Source organism: Podarcis filfolensis (genome assembly GCF_964270895.1).
Source record: "Podarcis filfolensis genome assembly, chromosome: 11".
In the NCBI taxonomy this organism is placed as follows: domain Eukaryota; kingdom Metazoa; phylum Chordata; class Lepidosauria; order Squamata; family Lacertidae; genus Podarcis; species Podarcis filfolensis.
Genome location: NC_139613.1, coordinates 40,703,884 through 40,728,790, shown reverse-complemented (window position 1 = coordinate 40,728,790; position 24,907 = coordinate 40,703,884). Strand labels below are relative to the sequence as shown.

Genomic DNA, 24,907 nt, shown 5'->3' with positions numbered 1-24,907 from the left:
CCCATGAGAATAAAATTATCTTCTTCACTTGATACACACACACACAAAAAGTTGGTGCTGACTACTGTCCCTGGAGAGAATGTTCCACAATGAGGACTCCACCATTATAAAAGGCCATTTCTGCATTGACTACTCAACACTGAGGGCAGTGACACCGAGTGCAGGGTCTTTGATACAGGCCCAGGTTGGCAGAAAGTGTTCCCTCGGATACTCCCAACCATACAATGCTTTATAAAACCAGCACCTTAAATTCATGTTTCTATCCTCAGCTGCCACTGTAGAATTTTGGGAGTAGCTAACAGCAATGGATGCTATTTTAGGCTACCGCTACTTACAAATAACAATGCAATGTGCCCAGGCAGCTGAAATATGCATGGTTTTACAGTAAAAGAAAATGTGTCTTACAGTGCTTTAACCATTTCTTCTTGCATCTTCTGCAAGGAGTCAAGGAACAGAGGAAGTGTAGCGTCATAATACTGGTGCTGGTGTAACTGTGCTCCTTTCAGCGCCAACACATACTGATTGTGCAACATGTGAAGTTTCATAGTAGCTTTATCGTAACGTTCTTTGGCTTTTTCGGTCTCCTTTCCTGAAGGAAGAGCAATAGGAAGGAAAATCCATAATTATATAGGGATGCAATAAAAAAAACTTAAGCAAGAGCCAAAGTTAACCACTTTTAACTACCATTGATTTCAATGGTGCAGGTACGCATATGACATAACCCTGTTCCACTGAATTCAACAGGGCTTTAACATGATTAATTGTGAAGGGCTGCACCCTAAACTTTGCTCATGATTTAATTTGTAGCTAAATACACACATGGGCAGGGATCCAAAGAGATACTTAAGTACACCCTAGGTCACCACCCTTTAAAAGCAGTTTGCCATGCAATACACAGTGCCTGCAATTGAGAAACACAAGCCTAGATAGATAGTTGCTTGGGTTTTTTTTGGATCCAAGCCACCACTTCTGTTTTCATATCTGCTATCTAATGCAAGCTATTAACCTAATGAGACCCTTAAGTTCTTCTGTCAATTTCTAAAGGCTTTAAATTCAATTTCTTTACTTCAGCTCTCTGCCTTACCAGGGTGCAATGAGTTCCAATTAGTGCTAGAAACAGATTCAAATAACTGCTAGCCTTTCAATTTTCAAAATGAAAGCAGGCTCTGCCTCTTTGCTTCAGAATGCCAAAGTACAATATATAATTTGTTGAACTGGGTGCGAGCTACCCTAATTAGAGCTTTCTGAATCACCATTTTTAAAGGTATAATATACTGCAAAAAAGTTTACACTATACACTCTTTATCTTTCTTTTCTTCCCTTTTTTGACACCGAGTTTGAGGAACAACTGTATTGGATATTATGTTCCTATTTTGATTTTTTTTCTCTCATACAGCAGCAGAACTGCCTGCATATTTTGTTCTCAGCTCTATAGTATGAATTACACATTCATGAAGGGTAAGGTATTATTCCATTTAGTTTGCAGTGGGCTAGAAAAATCTCATAATGCAGTCACCTGAACATTTATTCTCATAATATATATTCATATCGCAAAGTGCTTTTATTCTGAGGCATCATTCAATTAATTGTTTTTGTCAAATGTTAACCATGACATAAATCATGATTCTCTACCCTATACAAAACAGCAATTGCAAGTAGTTAAATAATGCAACCCTTTACAGGTTTACTCATAGGTATAACACACTGAAATAAATGTTAGTGTACGAAGGATTACAGCATAAACAATTGTAATTGCTTTATACAATAATATATTCTAAATACTTCTTAACTAAGTACGGTAAGTCGTTTTATTACAGTCAGTGACTGGTATCAGGATAAAATCACCAATTACCAAGTTTAAAATCTCAGAACAAACTAAAATAAATAAAATTACAGCAATTAAAGTGCAACATACTCAGGACAGATGGTCATCCTTAGATCAGAAGGGTTCGCTTCTGACAGATAAATGACCAACTAGGACTGCTTTTTGATGTATATTTCTTAAATATGGATTACTGGGACACAGCAGGGATTCTCTATTATAGGATATAATGTAGAGTCAAACTGGAGGAATCCCATCACAGAGCATTTTACGACAGGAATTCTACAGCCATGTTTCTCACATGCTTCACCATGTGATCCCAACAATATAAAATTCCACTCCCCAAGGGCCTATTCAAAATGTGTTTCATGACCCGTTGTCAAAACATATCCAGTGAGAAGACCAGATACATCTCAGAGGGGAGAGCATTCCACAATCTGCCACCAACACAACAGAAGTCTTCTTGTGCCCTTATGCCCCACAAACCTCACACCGCACAAAACTGAGAGCAGGGCCTCCTCCCCTGTAGATCATGGCACCAAGCAGGTCTATATGGAATGAATAGCTCCTTCAGAAGAGCTTTGAACTCCAGACCCCTGTTCAAAAATTACTGGAAACCCCAAACTGCTGGCAGCCATATCTAGGGGCAGGTGAGTGTGCAGAATCTGTGCAAAATCCTCACATGCAGCTGCATTTACACAGCACACTATTTTGTGGTCAAGTCTCTCCACACTGGGCTACTAATCTAATACTAGTGTTAAAAGAGAACAATAGGCATCTCGGAACACTTCCTAAAACCAGAGAACTGAAAAGGTGGCAGGAGCTGAGAGAAGCTGCTGTGGTTAGAAACTCCCATGTGCTTCCTGCCTCTGCGGCTTCTACAATGACCACAGCAATTTTGATACTGAAGAAAGTACATCTGAGTATAATGGTACATGATCCATTCCCTACTTGGATTTTGCAACCATGTACCCATAAGTGTTGTCTTTTGTCCTGTCCCCTGGACACACACAGCGCTTACCCCATAGTTTGAAAACTACAGCCTGGAAGATACACCGTAACATTTGAACATGCCTTCTCACAATGCTCAGCAATGATATGGCTCCACTAACTGTATTGTCATTTGTGAGGCAACTGTTATGACACCATCGCAAATAATGTTATTTGTACAATCTCAGAAGTATTAAAAAAAAACCCAGAAAGGTTTACATTCGTCTCTATTTTGCCCTCAAAGTAGTTTTGCCTTCTGCTTTTTAAATGGCTTAAAAGGCATTTAAATGCCATATACATGAGGATCCTCCAAAATATATTTTCAGAACTGCATGTACATAGACTATTATCAGCATAAACCCACGTTTCTAGCAGAGTTTATTTAATTATGCTGCGAACAAGTTTTCAACAATACAAGATAATCAATCATCTGACCATATTGTTGAACCTGGAGAGATAACATCTCATTTGTGGATGCAGGGAAAGGTCTAAACCTAATTATATACCCAAGTACACCTACACTACATAATTAGATCAAAACGTGGTTTGATAGTCCTGGCTTTCTGAGAGTGTAGGGGTCAAGGAGCACCAGCCTCTACAGTAATTACAGTAATTTCCTGAGTCCTTCAGATAGAAGTCATTACTTAAGAACAAGATAGAAACTGGTTTAGATTTGTAGCACAGATATGCTCAGGTATGCGTAATTCAAACAGCTGGCACATTTGGAAAAGAGGCAATACTCCCACAAAAATGCAGGAGCAATACTAAGAAAGTAATGAAAGTGATGAGGGGCAAATGCCACAAAATAAACCAAGACTAGCTACAGGGGCAACTAAGTATGAAGACTAGTCACAAGCAAAAGTGATTTTACAAAGGGGATAGTTTTGTAAAGTTCAGAAATAATGGACTAAATTATGGCACTGCAACTCACTTCTGGGAACTGCATATGCTGATTTTTCCACTATGCAAACAGAAGCAGCCATGTCCATATAAGTTGCAGCACTGGTATAAATCCTCCAACATAAAAGGAACAAGAATACGTGCGCACACACACAAATTTATCTATGCAGCATAAATATTTATCTAAATTGGACAAAATTATTTCCACTTCATAAAATAGAAAGGGGGGTAATCAGATATATATATCTCAGAAGAAATACTTTTCTTTAAAGTACCCTTATTGAACTAAGCAAGCAATTTTATATGAATATCCTAGAAGATACTACTTAGTATTCCTTTGAATGTCTTGTACAGTTGCACTTCCAATGCCCACATTTATTTTTAAGTAACATTTCAACTGGATCAAAGACAGGAACAAATTCTGCTTGCAAAATATTTTTGGTCAGCTTGTAAATTAGTCTTGACTGTGCCATATTAAAAAGAATCTCATTAATTGGACATTAAAATTAATCTTTATCTTACATGAGAACATCTCTGTCACTTTTCTCGACACCTAAACTTCAGCATTTTAAAAAATTACAAGAATGCCTTGGCCTCAATTAAAACCAGGGAGGAAATAACTAAAATCTTCCTTAAGTCAATAAATTGGATTAAATTTCCAGTCCGTTACGGTTTAAGTTCAGACATATCCACTTTATATGCATATTGATAATTTAAAACTAAAACCAGCAGTTATTCTGCTCTCCTTCCTGCAGTTATTTCAATGATCTTCTTGAACCACCTTCCGAATTCCAGACTGTGTATATACCATTTCTATTACTGCTTTCCTGGATGAATGGTGAAAAGAGGACTAATGTAGGGTGGAGGGGAGGACACAAACCATATGAGGACTGGATCAAGCCCAAATAACTTAATTCCTTCCCTCCTTGTGCCACTCAGATCTCACTCACACTCCGGATGCTAAGGTAAGTGAAAGCAAACAATCCAGTGCTTAATGTCACATCTAAATTTGGACAGGATATTAGCAGCACTGTAGGCAGGCCAAACAAGAAATAGATAATGCTCAAGACTGAGTGTCAGACAGCCAGGCTGACATAAACCTCAAGAATCATAAAGCAACCTTCCTAGCTCCACCTTAACCTGAGAAGCCTGGCAAAGGCTCAAGCCACACTCAATGCCATCAGTGTGCTCTGCCAATACCATGCACTCTGCTTTCTTTTCCAAAATTCCATGCACTCTGTGCTGTGCCAGGTCCACATGGTGGCATGCAACGATATCACACATTGTGGACAAAACCTGGCAGAAAAACTAAGACCATTATTTGTCCAACCTGCTGCACTTTTTATTGAAAACCAGCTGAAGTGCCAAAATACGCAGGATATAAAATGTTTTAAAACAGGGATGGCTTTGTATTCCCTTTGTATGTCAGACTTAGAATTGGACTGAAGTACAATGAGTACAACGAAGAGCATGTTTATTGTCAGCTTCAGTGTTCTAAGTGCTGCAGTTTTATTTCATTTTTATTTTTTTGTAACAAAGCTAAAGACAGGTGCACACATGTTCTATTTTTTACTAAAAGATGAAGAAAGTAAGAGATTCCTCTTTTGCTGTAAAATGGTTTCACAAAATGTTCCAATTATAACTATTGCCATCACCTGTTGCTGATGTTTAATATAGTACAAGGTTGTGTGCAATATGTCAGGCCACAAAGACCATTATAGAATTCCATTACACAAGTTTAATTTGTACAAGAAAGAATGCTTGTAAAACTGTTCTAGCTATCAAGCTTGTGAGCAAACACACAAAGAGTGTGCAATGCACCTACTGAAAGCCAATTTCATTTCCCATCTGAGGGGCTTGCGTTTGTGTATTTCCCCCCACTGCCAAAAGAGAGACCAAGTCTCAGGATGCTGATAGCTATTTACGGATAACCCATCACAGTTCAGCCGAAAGGGTCTTTTTCAGGGGCTTTATATACCTGCAGAGATATCTGGAGATTATCATTTTAGATACTGCTTTGAGTTATTGAAAGTATTTTCAATAGTACATAACGCTCTTAGTCAAGGCCTTTTGAATGATTTGTGCTGGGTTACCAATAAATATTTATCAGCATCCTGAGACGTGGTCTCTTTTTTGGCAGTTTGTTTTGATGGATAATTTCTGATTTCGCCCATTAAAACACTAACCCATGTGTGCAAGTTGCAGACTCATACCACAATAGTATGAGGGCAAGTTAATTTGTTGAAGAAGCCTGCACATTAAACCAATACCAAGTAAAGCCCGTCATAGACAGAAAAACAGAAAGAACACGATGTTAAACTTTCCAAGTTACAAACACAATGGGTGTGTTCACAAGCCACAGTAAACCAGATGACTCCTGTTTTGCTCCTCCTCACTTGTGAACTGGAGCACTGGAGCAGCAAACCACAATCCTCGGCTTAGCATTGCACCCAAACTGGATTATCGTGGTTCGTTTCACTCAAGCAAACTAGGATTGGCAAGCCAAGAACAAACTTTCTGATCATGGTTTGTTTGGAGTAAAACAAACCACAATCCCGGTTCAGATGCAACTATAAGCCAAGAGTTGAGGTTTGGAGTGAAGTGGGAGCAATCTGCACATTCATGCTAAACCATTCATTGTGGCTTGCTGTGACATTAGAATGTAATCAGTGGAACTGCAAGTCTGGAGTACTTTTATTCTAGTTCCTATTTCTGCCTCTCTAACAAGGGCAATCCTATACATGTCTACTCAGCAATACACCCTACTGAATTCAATGGGATTTGTTCCCAGATAAGTGGGTGTAGGGTTGCAGCCTAATTCTCCTAAATTTTGCACTTGTTCCCAAAAGATGTTAGGTTCTAATGGAAACCAGATACAGACAGAATCTATTTTTACTGTTGGTAAATGTTCAAATGCCATTTAGCTAGCATTCAACATCCAAGCCTATTTATTTGTATCCTGATTTTCTAGGTCAAAACCTGAACTCAAGGGGGCAACATTAAACTTGAAGTATATTTAAAAAAAACACACACACACACACAGGCCCCTCATCCCTACACAAAAGGAAAGCAGCCTGCAAAATAAATCCATATCTATGGGGAGGGAAACATGTCAAAACAAAAATATTTTCATGTAATGGCAGAATGCCGTCAGATAAGAACAAGGTCCAAGAGGATCTCCCAAGGTAAAGAGCTCTATGATTCCTGCTATCCATGCCTAAGATGGGGCAGAACACAGAAGAGAGTACATATTTATTACAAAAACTATTTCTCAAATAACTAGATAGCAGTTCATTCAACTTCTGGTTAAAGGGTTAATTCAGTTTGCTGCCCATTACAAGAATCCAATCTGTTATATTTTGACCCCAACTTTGATCCTGAAGACATAAGAATTGATGGGGTCATAGGAGCTGAAGGTTCATGCTGGCAGCGCCCCAGGTGTGCACACACCTGCAGGACCACTGTCCCTGAGCAACTCCACCCTCACCGGCACCTCCTCACCTCATCCCTGTTGTGACAAGGATCCCAGGAGCATGCCAATGCCTCTGCCACCCCACCCCTCACAAGCTACTACCATAATGGGGAAACTCTTGAAACTTGCTGTCAGATCATGTTAAACCACTCCTACTGCCAGAGGTTGCTGCATCACATGAAATTAGCAAAGTCTGCTGCTGAAAGTGAGCAGATCAACATATTAGCTTTGGCTCAATGCAGACAACAACAGACAACAACTGAAGAATATTTGGCCAAACAGGCTGCAACTTCAAAAATGTGTCCACAAAAATGTTACTTACAACTTAGTAGCTTTCTGTAACTCCTTTGAAGAGTATGTTTATGAATTTCTGAATAATCAAGACATTTCCCTTTCAAAAATATCCTGTTAGAAGTGATTGGTCTAGAGACGTTTAAAGTATTGCTGTCATAACTGCTACATTATTCCAAACTAATCATTTAAATACTTCACTTGTTTGTACTTCTGAGGCCTTTATTAAAAATGCCGGTTATAGCACCACACTGGGAAGTTAATACAATTACTTGAGACCATTACTTCAAAACCCTTTTTTCAAAGTCACTCCTTCAGTACAACATCCCTAGTAAGATAAGCACATTAGTTGAACATTAAAATGCACTGATTTGTGTCCTTATCAAAAGATTCAGATAACTCTGCAAAAGACACTCATACTTGTGATTATTTGTTGACATGCTGTATTTCTGTTTTTGAATAAAGTAGCAATGGGTAATTCCTAGGTGACCAATGTAACATTTGCCAGCTTCCTTAAATAATATTAGCTAAAACACAAAATATTATGTTTGTTACTTGGATGAGTGTATTCTCTAAAAGCATAAATTAAATAAAATCCATCTGAAGCAATATATACAAAGTATCATGAGAAAGTGTCAAACATGGTGATTTTTATTGGAAACTGTGGGAATGGGGTTTTCTGGCAAATGACCTGTGATCAATGTAGCATTTCATTGATAGGCACCCACAAATATATGACTCCAGAGTAAGACTTTCTATGTTACTATGCATTCACAAGTTGGAGGTCAGCATCACGTCAATGTGCGAAGTTGAAATACCCACAGGATTTGTTTATGTCTTCTTTTTAATTTTCCAATTTTTTTCCAACATAAAAACATAGAAAGTTACCAGAAAGATACTTATACAATAAGTGCAATTCTACATAGATATATTAAGCTAAACACATAATTTAGAAGGACCGTATTTCTTTATTAGGTGCAGCTAAGGAGTTGTGCAGATCAACATTTGAAATATAAGAGACTGTAGAAAAAGCTCAAACAGTTGCTACGGACAAGAGAGGCTGTCTAGGATTGCCTGTGGGATGGGATACAGCTGTATTCCACGATGATTCCAACTACGTATCTAGCCAATTACTTAGCCACTAATTTTTCCTGTTTCTATTAAGGTCTTATTACACATGTTGTTTTGAATGTTTCATGAAAGGGTCACAGCAGATACAAAAGGTAGTACTATTTATCATTAAGAACCTACCTTTAGACAGAGCTTCCTTATACTTCTCTTTTGCAGAATTTACTTCCTTAATTAATTGTCTATAAGTAGATTTTAATTTTTCCAATTCTGTTTTTGTAACCTAGCAAGAAAAAACAAACAAACAAACAAACAAACAAACAAAGAGGAGATGTGTGAGGACACTCTTTGGAGACAAAAAAGGTGTTTCAGCCATGTGCTGAAAGGATGCACAGCCTGTCCTACACAATCAGACACAGCAATTCACACTCAAACATTACTATTCCTTAAGTGGAGCACTACCAAGCAGAAGTATTTGGGCTGCTTCAACAGACTAGCACTTGAGCTGACCCTTGGATTATATTTTTGAGAGAATAAGGCACAAGGATACTATTTAAATATTGTTTAATTCAAATTATTATTCTATTCCAGTAAAAGTGCTCAATATAAGGTGACATTCTCTCAGAAATCCACCAATGCCTTTGATCACAAAGCAGCGATGGGTGATTTCGGTTGCTAAATTTGTCCTAAAAAAATCAGAATAATGATTGAATGAGATACCTTGAACATCTCTGCCTCAATTTGCTGGTAAACACCTATGTAACTCTTCTTGATTTGTTGCTTATCTTTGATCATCATGGTAAGTCTATGTAATGGCCCAGCATTCAAGTCTTCTGCATGCGTTTTCATGATCTTGCTAAGCTGTTCTGTTTGCTGCACAATGAGCAGCCAGGACTTGAGAAAACAAGAGATGAAAGCTTATTTGTTATTGTCTTAAAAACAAAATTAATTGTCTGAGATTAGAATTATTTATTTTTTGCAGTAGTATGTAGTACTAGATACATAGCAATAAAGATCACTGTACAGCAGGAATAAAAACATCTGAACACATTTGTGGATTCTACACACAGAACTGTCACCTGACAATACAATTATACACAAAATTGGTGTCATATTGCAAACACTTACCAGTTTCAGGAAATAAACACATTGAAAGGAAAACATTCTGCTACTGAATTCCTGCAGACCGTGGGGCCAGACACTGTCTCTTAGCCTAACCTACCTCACAGGGTTGTTGTGAGGATAAAGTGGGGGGGGGGGAATGTAAACCATATAAGCTATCTTTAGCTTCCTAGAGACAAGAGGGCCAGAAATGTAGCAATAAATGAATAACTGGAAAGTTTGAAGTGCAAATTATTACAGTTTAGATTTAGAAAAAGACAGCGGGCACAATAGGCTACATTCACAGCATAATTCTATGCATGTTTACTTGGATGTATATCCTACTGAGTCCAACAGGACTTACTCTAAGGTAAATGGGTACAGGACTGCAGCCTCAAACTACAGAATAAAACTATTATGAAATAGAATTGAGAGCCTGAATTGAAATTGGCCTGATACATGTTTTGAATAGAAAATAAGAACTTTTTTCCCTCCCAAGAATCTTTGGGTCATAAAATGATTTATCTATTAATTTAATAAAACTGTAATTGAAGAACAGAGATTGCAAAAGTGATAATAAATAAAATCTGCAGCAAGTGCCATTAATGTTCCAAATAGACCCCCAAAGGTAGCTGAACAGAAAAGGCAAAGGAGATATTATAATGAAACTATCATTCTTACAGGGAAAAGAAGCCACACTACTAATGCTCAACTTTGAGTGTAACTAAAAGTACTTCTATTTATCCACTAAACTGATTTATATTGCTAATAAACCCAACTAAAGCAATGTGCAGTTCTTATTCCAATGCATATTATTAACATGTTATTTCATTTTACGTTTTTGTGAGCTGCATTTCATTAATGCCTTGAGAAGATGAATCTGAATTAGAAAAAGACCACATGGTTCACAAGCAAATGTCAAGATAAACCAGCCTACTCTGTTAGTAGCTCAAGTACACAGGTATCAAAACCAACATAATTCAATCAATGCCACAATAGGTACAGCATACCTGCAAACCGTGTTATATCTACTGTTTTTAGAACATTTATCCTGTAGCGTAAAAGGTAAAGGTGAATTTATCCTGTAAGTCAGGATGGGGGGTATTAATCTCCACTCTTGCAAATGGCAAATGTAATACAGGATGGGGAAAGCTACAGGACACAGCAAATGGAAGAGACCAAAGAGGTCCGACTACGCCATAAAAACATAAAGTAAGAACAGTCTGCTTTATCAGGCTAATGGCCTATCCTATCTAATTCATCATCCTGTTCTCACAATGGCCAACTAGCTGATGGTGGAAGTCCCATAAGCAGGACATGAATGCAGCAACACACTGCCCACCTGTGATTTCTAGCAACTGATATTCAGAGATATACGGCCTCTCACAGTGGAGGCAGAGCATAGCCCTCCTGGCTAGTAGTCACTGTAATGATTTTCCAAAGATATGGAAAGCAGAGACTGAGAGACAACTGACAGCAAGAGAATGCAAACCCATTGCTCTGGGCTACAGTGAGGATGTCTGTTAGGAGAGGCAGTATGAACGTCTTTCAATCCATAGAGTCTGAAATATATATATGACTTCAGCTCAGAGATTGCCAACCTGATTAGTCTCAACCCAAAAACACCCCCCCCAAAAAAAACCCTTTAGTTTAACACCATCCAAACATACATTGAAATCCTAAGGGTGGTTATATAAGTCCAGCCAGTCAATAGTACTTATCTAAGTATGATTAGGACTGCAGCCTTAAACATTATTACACCTCTTGGCTATAAAATTTACTATTTGCAAATCTAATACACAAAAGTGTGACCAATTCAAATTCCTCATTTTTCTTACCTTAGATACATTACTAACATAATCCAGTTGTGAAGTACTCTCTTTATCAACCTGATTGCAAAGATTCTGTAAAGTGGATGCATATTCCTTGTCACTTTTTATTCTCATGGCCATAAATTTCTTCACCGTTTCTAGCAGCCGTAATTCCCAATCTTGCAGTTTTACCAATGCTTCATGAGAATACTTCAGGTCACTTCCAAACCCCATCTTTTATAAGGCACTAGATTTTCAAGGGCCACTAGTGAGAGATTCTTCTGGTCAACACATCTGTAGACAGAACAAGACTAATGAGAAAGATGTCAAAAAGCAGAACCTATTAATGCTATATTTCCATGGCAATGATTCTGTGTCTCACTAAGACACTTAAAACAAGAAGTAAGCTCAACTACACTCTAGAGGAGAGGCAGTTTGTGGCTTTGAAAATGTTTAAAGTATCAAATTAGGTCTTCTCCAGTCCACAACCATCACCCACCCCTGCCAGCTCCTTCTACAAACATACATGGACTGACTGGAAAATGTCACCAAATGCCCCAAAACTGCTTTGTGTAAGCAGCTTGTCATCAGCAATATACTTTGAGTCCAGTTGGCTTTGAGGACAACACAAGTACACTATTCCAGAGCCATTTAGAAGTCTTTGGGCTGTTAAGACAGCCAGAACCAATAATGTTCTTAGACTACAGACTTTAAAGTATGGACCATTCACAAAGAATGGGGAAGCCAAACAGTTTGTAGCATTCAAAAATGCCAGCTGGTCAAGCTTTCTCACAACTTAGCAAAAATCAAATGTTGAAAGATGTTTCTTTAAAACATATCACAACAGACAACAAAATTTTGCAACTTCTATTGCTGGAATAATTTCAATCTTAATGAGAAACTGCTTCTCAAGTTAGAGTATTTAATAAATAACATTTTTTCAGAATAATTTCATAGTTGCATAGTAATATATTTCTCACAATGTGCTACCTGCCAATATTTAGGATTTGCATGCTGTTGTTTTTAAAACAACAAACTTGTGCACAATTACATCAGCCCCAATTTATTACATATAGTTTATAAGAAGTTTAAAGCTCACTGAAAGGAGGAAGCATACATTTAAAAGGAAGCACAAATATCTCTATCAGCAGCATGAGTGAAAAAGCTGAAGTGAAATGAGACAGGAGTTCTACTTAGGACATAACCGCTAGGACATAACCGCAATGCATTTGCTGGGAAATTCTAATTTTTAACAACTGCTGGTAAGTGCCCTAGATAGGACATACCAGAAAAGAATGAAAATGACACAGACAGAAAGAGAACAAAATTTAAGATACGTACCTTTAAAAAAAGTTTTCTTCCCACAAATTTATTCTTCAACACTTGTGCCGTGGTCCTTCGTCCAGCACTTCCAATTCCCTGTTCCAGTTATCCCGTCTATACAAAACAAAAATATTGTATGATCCAGTTTGCCTACAACACTAAAGGAAACTTCATGAATCCTGAAGAAGCAGACACTGCACTATCAGGCTTCATGTCAGCAGAAAGAAATACAAGTAGTTATGCCTGATCATTCACACCAACTCCAATAAGGTTCTTCGCCAACTTTCGTCAGATTGGGAATCCTGTTGCTGAGGCCACCAAACCCTCCCTCTGTTCTACCAGACTTGCAGCTGCTCACTGACATACCTCTGGCTCCTCCAGGAAACCTTGCTTTTTGCTCAACACACCTGCGTATTCTTTGGCCTGATCACTTGCAGGGACCAAAATGTAAAATAGTAACACTCCCACCGGCTTGCAAAACCTCATAATCACAAAGATCTGCACACTGTTAACAAAGGCCCATGAAATTCACTTGCTTCCGTTTCTGTCAATATAACTATATAAGTACATAAAAACCACAGTTGCTCTGTCTCCCTGACCATAATAGTTCATATCCTTTACAAAGTGACTGTCAAATATTGAAGTCAATAGCATTGAGCACTGTGCCAGAATTCTATACGTAGTAGACAAAAAGAACAAACAATATAAATCCAAAATGTACATTCCTGAAACTTGCAGGAAAAAAACCCACATTTCTCAGCAGACTCAGTGTTGAGCAGGGATGAAACACAAACAGTATAAAGCAGGTTCTTCAGTGTTTGGAAGTGCCCCATCTGTATAACCCATGACAAAAGTACCTTTGCTAAAGACTCCTACGTAAATTTAGCAGGCATGGAGTAAGAGAAGAGATCTTCTTATGAATCAGTAACTGGTTTAGAAACAGAACAGAGAGAGTAGGAATAAACGACTGGTTCTTTCAATGCAGGGACATAGAAAGCACAATCCTGCAAGGATCAGTATTGTGATCTGTGCCTTTTTGGCTTTTCCCCTGAATGATTTAGAGCTTGGGTTGAGGAGTGAGATAGCCAAGTTTGCTAATGATGCCCAATTGTCCAATATGATTAAAACAAAAAGTTGCAGTTGGCCAAGGGCACTTCTAGCCACTGAGGCTACCTGAGCCTCCAGTGGCAGATCTGGACTTCATTGGCTATCACCCCATTTATCTGTACTGACAATAGTACAATAGACGTGTTTTAACGTCTCATGATATTGCATTGTTTTTATGGTTACCAGTATTTGAACTTCTTTGTGATCACCAGATTCCTCTTATGGTTAGTATACTTTGTATGACACAGTATTGTGATTATTAACCCAGAACAAATAAAACATTTCATTCTTCCTGATGTCAACAAAGATGGATTTAGTTGCCACTTGCAACTGCACAAAACAGAAATGGCAGCAACAAATGAAAAGGTTTGCTTCAATAAATAATAAAACAAAATAGTGTCTGAACAATTAGACTTCAAGTATTATTGGAGAAATTAACCCCTATTACATATGATCAAAACAGTGGATTACTACAATTCTACAAAATTATGAATTAATTTTTTTAAGTACTATAGTGACAGATAAGGGCAAAGGCCCATTTTTTGCCAATACTCAAGAACACACTCTTGTATTCTCAGTTTTATGCAACCTGGCTTCTAATAATTCAGATTTGACTATGCATATAAACTGCCCTATATTTAAAGTTCTAACGTAAAGTTTCTTGTCATAATCTCTTCTAGTCACTCATATTTTTCCTAGATGAAGTGGCATGAATAAACTGCTAACTAATAAAGCATCATCTTATACATTAAAAATGCTATAGGTGTAACTGTTCTCTTGTTCACAATTTGGGTGTAGCAGTCAGTCAACATAAGCACCCATAAATATACATAATGTACTCTAGAATACCGTTATTACATCCTCAACAACTAAGTCAGAAGTTTGAAATGTCAAACTATGATAGTCTATAAAAACTGCCTGCTATTGCTTTTATAGACTACTTGGCATGGATCCTGACTTTGCTCCTTTCAGTAGGAGCATTCCCTGAGTAGAAGACCCCATTTCAATTCAAGCCTCTATGCTGCTGTTGTGGAGTCACTGTGCCTTTTATGATCCAGATGCATAATGGAGCACTATCCCAGCACTGTACAGTTCAACAATGTACTGGATATAGATGTTGTAAGGTTGTGTGATCAAATAAAAGTCCCATTATCAGAGTTATTTGAAAGTGTCAACAAGTACGGTATATGGATAGGGATGGATACTTGAGACTTGCAACAAGTTTTTGACAAGGTACCTAATTAGATTCCTGTCTAAACCTAAGCCATGAAATAAGAGGCAATGTGGAATAATACATTTGTTTGATTTATTCTCGTTTTATGGCATCAATTTAGCTGTTGATTCCAAAGTGTTATTCTTTAAATGCTATCTCTACTTTGAGGAGTGGGGTTGGGTTGGTAATGATGTTATTGTTTATTTAGTTCTGCTATATTTGAAAATCAATAAAATATGGTTTAAAATAGAGAAGAGGTCCTCTGTGGATCAAGAATTGGTTAAGCAGCAGGAAACAGAATAGGAATAAATAGGCAGATCTCCAAATGGAAGGATGTAGAATGTGGAGTCCCACAAGCATCAGTATTGGGACCTGTGCTTTTTAACTTGCTCATAAACAATAGGACAAGTTAGGTGTCCTAGTCTGCTGATGATACTAATCAGCACCCTTAACAAACTACAGTTCCCTGGAGTCTTTGGCAGACACCACGACTGTTTGAAATGGTATGATACTGCTTTAAACGTATAGTGCAGATACAGCCTTAGCTTAGAAGCAGAGATATGAAATAGCCTTTTGTCTGTCCATGCAGTTCCTTTGCTCCTCCCTTCTCACAAGCCACAATTAAACCAGAAAGTCTCTAATTAAACCAAAACTTCCCCATTTCATTCAAACCAGGAAACTATAGTTACCTGCTTCAGCAAAAGCTGGGAACATACACCAGCTTCAAACAATGATGTGAGAAGCAAAGGGCACCTTGAACTGTCCTAACAAGCTCATAGGCTTAACATTACATATTCTGTAGGAAATAATGTAACTGATGTTGAGGAATGGTGGATAAAGCTACCATGCATGGTATCTACACAAAAGTACAAGAGAAATTTCATTCAGTAAGCTTTGTCATCTTCTGATCTATCATGTGCCTGATATCTTTACAGACACAGAGACTAAAGAGACATTAAACCAGGGGTGAAACTAGGCTTTATTTCACCTGGGTCAAAGACCCAGTTTGGCATCCTGTATGCACATTTATGTACACACACACAGGCTGGGAGCCTTCATCCGGAGGCTTCACCCAGGGCAAAAAAACTCCAGCTAATTGAAGTCAACTGAAGGCCCTCATTATTGCCATAGTTTGCAGGGTCAGTGTTCCCCACACAAGCACAGAGATATGATACAAGCCACTGGTGAGCTATAATGTGAATGGCCTTGATCTACTGGAGACAGAGTGCCACTGCTTAATCCAGACAAAGGGAAGAGGAGTTGCAGACTGCAGTTTGCAACAATTTTAATAATACGAAATTACAATTCCTTTGGTTGTAGACTCAAACCCCAGTTCTCAAACGGCTCCATTTTCAAACGTTTTGGCCCCTGAACGCCAAAAACCCGGAAGTAAATGCTCCGTTTTTCAGAATATCCGACACGGCTTCTGCTTGAGTGCAAGAAGCTCTTGCAACCAATCAGAAGCCGCGCCTCGGTTGTCGAACGTTTCAGAAGTCAAACGGCCTTCCAGAACTGATTACATTCGACAAATGAGGTTTAACTGTAACCAGCGCTATATTTCTAGAAAAAGAGGTGCCAGAGCTCACCATGAACACCTCCCTTGTTCTCTTATACAGTCATACCTTGGGATAAATATGCTTCAGGTTGAGAGTGTTTGGGTTGCGCTCTGCGGCGACCCGGAAGTAACGGAGCATGTTACTTCCAGGTTTCGCCACTCGTGCATGCACAGACGGTCAAAATGATGTCACACGCATGCGCGGAAGCAGCGAAACGCAACCCGTGCAGATGCGCTGTCACGGCTTACATTACATTCAGGATGCGAACGGGGCTCCGGAACGGATCCCGTTCGCATTCCTGTAATAGCAATGCCGCCCGCCTGTGAAGTGCCAGAACTCAGTTCCTGTGAGTTTTGGCTGAAAAGAAACCCTGGTTGTCACCTAATCAAAGGAGATATAAATAGAGTCGGGGCAATAACACAACCCTATTTAACACCTGATCCCACTGTAAATGGTTCACTTTGAGATCCATTGTAATCTGTGATTGTTGCTGCCATATTATCATGGAGAAGCCAAAGGATGTTTACAAATTTATCTGGGCAGCCAATTTTCAGAAGGATAGTCCACAGGGCATTTTGTTTTACAGTGTCAAAGACCTTAGTCAGGTCAATTAATGCTATATACAGGGGTTGGTTTTGCTCTCTGCATTTTTCTTCAAGCTGTCAAGCAGTATAAATCATGTCCACTGTCCCCCCCTAGAACATAAAAAACCATTGAGGAAGGGTAGCCTCAGATATTGTTAGGAGACAGTTTGCTAAGATCCTTGCAAGAATATTGTAGGTCTCAGCTAATAAAGAATTGCCTCAATAGTTTTCGCACTCCATTCTATCACCTTTTTAAGAGAGATTGATAATTTTGGTCTCCCTAAAGTCCGCTGGGATCGCCCCTCTCTCCCAGATTTTTTTCAATGAGTTTGTGAAGCTGTTGGTTTAGTTCAATTCCACCCACTTTGAAGACTTCGGCAGGTATCCCATCAGGTCTGCTGGCTCTGTTGTTTTTCATTTGGTTAATAGCTGTACACAACTCTCCCAGATTTGGAGATACTGCAAGCTCATCTCTAATTTGTTTTTGCAGAATTTGTGAGGACCTCAGGAGCTACAGGGGAGTTGCAGTTAAGGAAATGCTGGTAATGTTCTTTCCAGTGCAATGCAATAGCTTCTTTATCTTTCAGAAGTGTGGTACTATCTGTTGAACGTAAGGGGGGGGGCATATGCCATGGTTTATTGGCCCAGAGATGGTCTTTGTGGCTTTAAAGAAACTCTGTGCACACTGAATGTCAGCTAAGTGCTGGATCTCTTGAGGGTTTTTTTATCCAGCAGGTGTCCTTTAACTCTCTGGTTCTTCTTTAAACCTTACCCTTAGTGTTGGCATAGGTTTTTTTAATTAGTGGCGCAGTTTCTATCTCTTTGCCAGATCTGAAAGGCCTTCCTTGTCTTGTCAATAATCTGTTCAATCTCACTGTCATTCTGATCTAAAAAGTCCTGGTGTTTCTTGGTTTGGTATCCAATAGTGCCCCCATCCTGGGAATCAGTAGAATGAATACCCCCACAGCCTAACATCTAACACACCTCATGGCAAATGGGGATAGGAAATTATCTTAAGGACCAGGTTAATGCTTTGGACTCAGTAATCAGAGACTCTGATTTTTACCCCATCTTAACATTATTGTTCTGGTTTTAAATTAATTATAAAGACTTTTGGAATAGACTATGGTGGCAAATATATTACAGAATATTGACATCAACTGGTGATATTGGCTTCTGCATCTCAACACCATCTGTCAGGTTGATTTAGAGCAGGGGAAAGACCCTGTGGCCCTCCAGGTAATGCAGGATTCAAACTCCCATCAGGCCCAGCAAGCATGGCCAATGGTCTGGAATGACAGCAGTGGTAGTCAAACATCTGAAAGACCACAAATTTTCCACCACTGTTTTAAAAGGTATTTTCACTTCAATTTTCAAAGGCCCATGTTTGCATTTCTAGGGAGTCATCCAAGTATTCAGAAATGACTACTTTGTTTTTTGGGTGGCTCCATTTCTTTTACAAACTGATAAGCAGTCAACCAACCAAAATTGCTGTTACAAGCAATGACAGACCAACCCAAGTTTGTCAGCAGAAGCTAAGCTTTCTGTGGTTTACTTTTATGTATCAAGGCATTTTCTTTTACATATCCAGGTGCAGAAAGGATTCCATGTGGGGGGAGTATTGGTAACATAGGAAGCTTTATGAGTCGGACCATCAGTCCCTATACGTTAGTTTTGTTTGACTGGTAGCAGCTCTTAGGGGTTTCAGACAGCAGTGACCCAACATTGATTTTAACCCACTCTGCATAAAAACACATTTAACAAGTTAAAACATTTTATTGCTTTGACAGCAACGTGTTCTTCGCAGAAGTTAACCACTTGATATTTTAAGTAATCATTTATGATTCAAATTGTTTCTATACGACACTCTGAAGACAGCAACAAAAAGGCACTGAAGCACAAATAGAATTGCAACTAGATAAAAAACCTACTCTACCTGTTTAACTAGTTTTCTTTGTGCCACTAGTCTTCTGTGACACTACCAAAAAGAAAACTACATTATAAACCAATAGAGCCAACTGGTAAGTCCTACCAGAGATGGGTCCCATTCCTCCAAATTATAAAACTCAAGCACAAAACAAGGAACTTGTTTCTGCCAGGACCACTGATAAAATTGAATAAGTAATAAAAATAAAAAATATATAAACTGTTCTACTACCTCCTTGTGTAATAGTACATTACCTTCAACAGCCTCTTTCTATAGCTCTAAGAAGCCTGAGTAAGAGTTCCACTCTTCCACTACTGTGTACAAGCAAAAGTTGGCCCAGGACTGCAATACCTCACAGACCACCTCTCCCTATATGAAACCGAACCGAACCCTGAGATCATCTTCTGAGGCCCTTCTTCATGTGCTCCTCCACAAGAGGCCCAGAGGGTGGTAACACAAGAATGGGACTTCTCTTCAGTGATTCCCATTTGTGGAAAGCTCTCCACAGAGAGGTTCGGCTGATGCCTTCATTATATGCCTTTAGAGTTCAGATGAAAACGTTTCCCTTCAAGCAAGCCTTTGGCTGATTAACACCCAACACCCTTTAAAACATGTTGTGGAAGGGAGGAATTATTGGTTTGTTTTTGTTCTTTTTTATTATGGATTTTGTGTTTTTTATATTGTATTTTTATGTTGTGAACCACCCTGAGATCTATGGATGAAGGGTGGTATACAAAGTTAATAAATAAGTAAAATAAAAGTAATTATATTCACAGTATTGAATCTCAGAACCAGGAAAATGTTTCTTCATCTCTCCCCGCCCGCCTCCCTGAGTTCCTCTGATCAGCACACCAAATTTTGACTAGTGAAGTGAAGCCTTATCTTTCACATTGATGCAACCCTGTCACCATCTCTGGAAGGAGGTAAGCACACTTAGGAATCCCATAGTCCATATGATAAACAGGGGTAAGTGTTCATTGCTGGGTGTAAGGCCAAGTAACCCCAAAAGTGCCTTAGAGTCCTACCTGCCAGTCCCAACTTAGGGAATTACTCTTAACCCCTTCTCAGGTTTCATCCCAAGTTCTGGACAGCCCTTAAGCAACACACATTTTGGAGACCCCCCTCCCACCTGCTCACCCACTAGCCAGCACAATCCTCAAAGCTATGCCATCAAGAGAGAGAAAGCAAACTAGTAGGCACAGGTTACATGGCATGGCCAAACTTGGCCCTCCAGCTGTTTTGGGACTACAACTCCCATCATCCCTAGCTAACAGGACCAGTGGTCAGGGATGGTGGGAACTGTAGTCCCAAAACAGCTGTTGGACCAAGTTTGGCCATGCCTGCTCTAAGGGAAACATTTTGGGGGGTGGGGGAACAGGGCCTATACAGAACTGCTCAGAGATAGTAGGGCCACCACAACCCATTGCATTTGTGTTAATCTATACCATCCCAGCCCCTAGCAGAAAAGCACAAGTAGGCAGAGACTACACAAGAATCAACTGCCTCACCATTTTAGTCACCTGTGTCCTCATTCTTGGTGGTTCAACAGCAGAGATTGTGCAGAGGGCCTAGAGTAATGCTAAAAGGCAACTGAGGAGGGACAGCAGCAGGTTCTGCTCACTCAGATGTCTCTCAGACAGGCTGAATGATCCCTAGGGAAAAAGCAGGTAGAAACACGTAGCAGTTGCTCCTCTCACATTTCTGTGCATTCCCTTCAGGTAGTGCAGAAAGGACTAAGCGCAGGGGAAACACAGCAAGCAAGCAAAAGAAGGGAAGAAATTACTACCCCTGCCCAATTTATTCCATCCCCAACTAGTAGCACAGCAGGTAAGATGGACTGCTGCTCCAGATCACTCACTGGTTCTTACTGTTTGGGTGACAGAGCAGTGGCAAATGGGCACAGGAAGGGCTACCTAGAGCTAGTACAGTGGTACCTCGGGTTAAGAACTTAATTCGTTCTGGAGGTCTGTTCTTAACCTGAAACTGTTCTTAACCTGAGGTACCACTTTAGCTAATGGGGCCTCCTGTGGCCACCGCACGATTTCTGTTCTCATTCTGAAGCAAAGTTCTTAACCCGAGATACTATTCCTGTGTTAGCAGAGTCTGTAACCTGAAGCGTCTGTAACCTGAAGCATCTGTAACTCAAGGCAGCATTGTAAATGGAAATGACCACCACCTCTACTCAGATGCCTACCAGCACCACCTTTAATGGGCTAAACACCACTCACTTTCACATCTCCGCTTTCCTCTCTAAGGCTATCAGAGAAAGCAAGAGGGGAAAGGAATCTTTCAGGCCTCCACATTACAGAGCATAAGCAAATGAACAGAAGAAGCTGCTGCTCTTGCAAGGCCCAGCTCTACCTTCTTGCAATTCAAGCCCACCACTTCTTCCCACTATGCCTTCACTTGTTCACTCTGGCAAGAGAGAGAAAAGACCCACTCAAATGCCAAGCGGGCACTTCCCGGTGCTCTTTCCTGCTGCCGCCACAGGAGGAGAGGGTGCTGCCCTTTGCATGACCCATAGCAGAGAGCACTGGTCAGGCCCGGCGGATGGCGGGGAGTGGGGCGCGCCTCCTCCACCCCCGAGTCTGAGGTGCCAGTCTGCCCCACAGGGCTGCTGCCCCCCCCTGCCGCCGGCTCCGCCCCTCCTCCTGCGGCCGCTGACAGCCTGGAAACCCAACCCCGGAGCTTCATTGTTCCCGGCACTTCCTTCGCCCAGGGGTCAGGCGCCCCACCAGAAGGCGAGTCAAAGGAAGGACGAAACCCACCCGCGGAGGAACGTGGGGTGCCTGAGAGAAACACGCCCCGCGCGCCCCCGGAACTGTCTGCAGCTGCGCGGAGGCGGGTGAGGCACCTACGAGGGACCCGCCCCCCAACCTCCCAAAACAAACGAGCCCAAGGAAAAGGAGGAGCAACACCACCCCGTCCTCCTTGCTTCCTCTCTGTCGCCCTTTTGAAAGCGCCCCCCCCCCCACCTCAGGCCTAGGCACCCCCTCACGACCCCGGCTCCAGTCCCCTCGCCTCAGGCCCCTGCCACCCGCTGGCCGGAGCACCAGCCCCACCCGAAGAACAGGCGGCCCCGGCCCCGCGCGCGCACCCGCCGCCGCCGCCACTGCTGCTATTCTTATTCCCCTTATTCTTATTCTCCTTCTCCTCATCCCCATCATCTTCCACCTACCTGACAAGCGGAGCCCCTCCACCACAATACGCCCGTCGCCGGCCCCGCCTGGCTCACGTGACGGCGCGCCCGGGCCAATCCCGCGCCCGCTTTGCCCACCCCGCGGGCAGCCAATCGGAGACCGGTGACCCAGCTGCCGCCGGCCAGCCAACCCCGACGCTCTCGCGCGCGATCCGAAATGGGCCTAGAGCCGCGCCAGCCAATCGGAGAGAGGCGAGGAAAGAGCTGCTGCCCAAACCCCGCCCTCGCGCCGTGACGGCTGAAAACGTGAGGCGTCGGGTTTGGGAAAGCGTCGACTTCCTCTCAGGGAGGGAGCAGAGCTGGGATCGAGTCCCCTGCCGGGAAAAGGCCGGCGGCGAGTGCGGGGATGCCCGTCGCTTTCTTGCGGCTGAGCCCGGTCTCGAGGCGCGCCGCCGGCAGCTGAGTCCGCCCTTAGTTTCGCTTGGGCGGCTTACTTGCTTGGGAAGAATCCCCGCTAGAGACTGATACTATTACTATTACTATTACTATTACTATTACTATTATTACTCACTCTGGGCGGCTTCCAACATGTATAAAAACATGGTCAAACATAAAAAGCCGAAGTGCAGAGTAAGCCCGCTCGGGTCTCGTGTGCACGATCGCAGGCACGATCGCGTTGCTCCTCTCGTGTTCACGTGCAGCCCGTTCCGACGAGCGTGTTTGCGCTCAGTTCAGTGCGCGCACAGCCTCCTGGGGTTGCCCCTGAGGAAGAGTTGTGTCACCTAACCGGTATCAATCAAGCACTGGAGTCTCTGTTGTTTGAACAAAGATCAGCAATAAAAACAACACCTTTTAAGTTGTAGGTTTGTGTTGTGTCAGGTGTTTTCTGTGGACTAGAAATCCTTGCGCTTCCTTCAAAAGGTGCTCACTCAACCTGCTTAAGGGTATACTTGATTCTGCATATGCATACACATACACGATTAAGCTCCATTGAGCTCAGTGGGACTTGCTTCTGAATGGACATCCGAGGGGTTTCAAAGCTAGCGTTCAAGTTACAGATATGAGTGAACTATAATAAAAAGTTTCATGGCAAAGCCGGAACAACCAAATTGCTATTATATAATATCGCTGGAGCATTTTAACATACCCTTCTGAGTAAAGTAAAATGCCCCAATGATTAGCATAGAATAAAGTTTTTGAAAGGACTTAATTTAAAAAATAACTATTAAGTAAAGAGGGCCTTCTAAAGATGAGACTGTTAGATGATCTCTCATTACAAAGTGGCTAAGAGAAATGTGCCTGATCTTGGGAGAGAAGAAAAAAACAAAGGAGACAGCCCTTTTCACTCAAACTAGAAAGGGTAGAACATGTGTCTGTTTTTTAAAGGGTATGTATAGCACTTCCCAAGAGGGACGCGGGTGGCGCTGTGGGTTAAACCACAGAGCCTAGGACTTGCTGATCAGAAGGTCGGCAGTTCGAATCCCCACGACGGGGTGAGCTCCCGTTGCTCGGTCCCTGCTCCTGCCAACCTAGCAGTTCGAAAGCACGTCAAAGTGCAAGTAGATAAATAAGTACCACTCCGGCGGGAAGGTAAACGGCGTTTCCGTGTGCTGCTCTGGTTCACCAGAAGCAGCTTAGTCATGCTGGCCACATGACCCGGAAGCTGTACGCCGGCTCCCTCGGCCAGTAAAGCGAGATGAGCGCTGCAACCCCAGAGTCGGTCACGACTGGACCTAATGGTCAGGGGTCCCTTTACCTTTATATCACTTCCCACATTATACTTTCAAGCATTTTAATACACTGGTTACTGTAAATGTCCTTCCACTTGTGGATCTGAATATTGTTTATTTTACTTCCCTTCATACCTGGCAACGTAAAATAGAACAAACTCATTAAGTTGAAATATGGTACACATGTAGCCTTAAAGCACACTTATCCATATCCCATGATGTGCCTAATGGTTTGTGCATAGCATAGGACTTGAGCCATAGCAGATGAATCAGTATGGGCAACCATATGGTTAAAGATGCCTTTGAAACCTTTGAAATCTTTTATCAACACAGTTGAGGGAAGCAAAGTTGACATTTAGACGGTACTGGCCAGCCATCAATGAGGCAGACTGAGACAGCTGCCTCGGAAACAGAAGCCAAGGGGCACCTCTATAGGAACAGCCTCTACCCTTGTGCCACCAGAGAAGCAGGTGCAGGCAAGATCTCGTGAGAGCCCCGCAGAATGTCATAAAAGCCCCCACAGAGGACTCAGCTAGATTGGTAAAGAAAAAGTGTTGTATATGCATTGTGTATGCAATATAACACTGTGACACCAGATGGCGCTGTGGAGTCCTGTCTTTCCGTACCAGATTTCCCTGTATGAGTTTACAAGGCATTTAACTGAATCACTTCTTTGACATGTCTAGATCCAGCCAGGAACTCACAGGGCAACACCTTCCTGTTTCCAGGAGAAACAAAAGGAGATGGGCCACCCCCTGGATATTACACCAGCGGAGCTGGGGTGTATAAATGATAACTTGTCCACATGGTGTTAGAGGGGTTGTGGACAAATTAGTACATTCTTTCCTATGTGGTGCTTTGTCCTGTAGTGCA

The 24,907-nt window shown here is 41.3% G+C and overlaps 1 protein-coding gene across 3 annotated transcripts in view; it reads right to left on the bottom strand.

The window, feature by feature from the left end:
• Positions 1-23,023, bottom strand: part of FER (FER tyrosine kinase) — a 154,088-nt gene extending 131,065 nt beyond the window's left edge. Inside the window, exons 1-6 of one of the 3 annotated variants that reach the window (XM_083576786.1) lie at positions 22,344-23,023; positions 12,797-12,892; positions 11,483-11,749; positions 9,264-9,437; positions 8,727-8,826; positions 406-589 (exon numbers count right to left, since the gene is read on the bottom strand). In XM_083576786.1, the coding sequence (XP_083432912.1) occupies positions 406-589; positions 8,727-8,826; positions 9,264-9,437; positions 11,483-11,689 (665 nt within the window). In that variant the 5' untranslated portion in view covers positions 11,690-11,749; positions 12,797-12,892; positions 22,344-23,023. The remainder of the gene's footprint in view (positions 1-405; positions 590-8,726; positions 8,827-9,263; positions 9,438-11,482; positions 11,750-12,796; positions 12,893-22,343) is intronic. The other 2 variants (XM_083576787.1, XM_083576788.1) reach the window with 2 other exon arrangements.
• Positions 23,024-24,907: the final 1,884 nt, after the last annotated feature.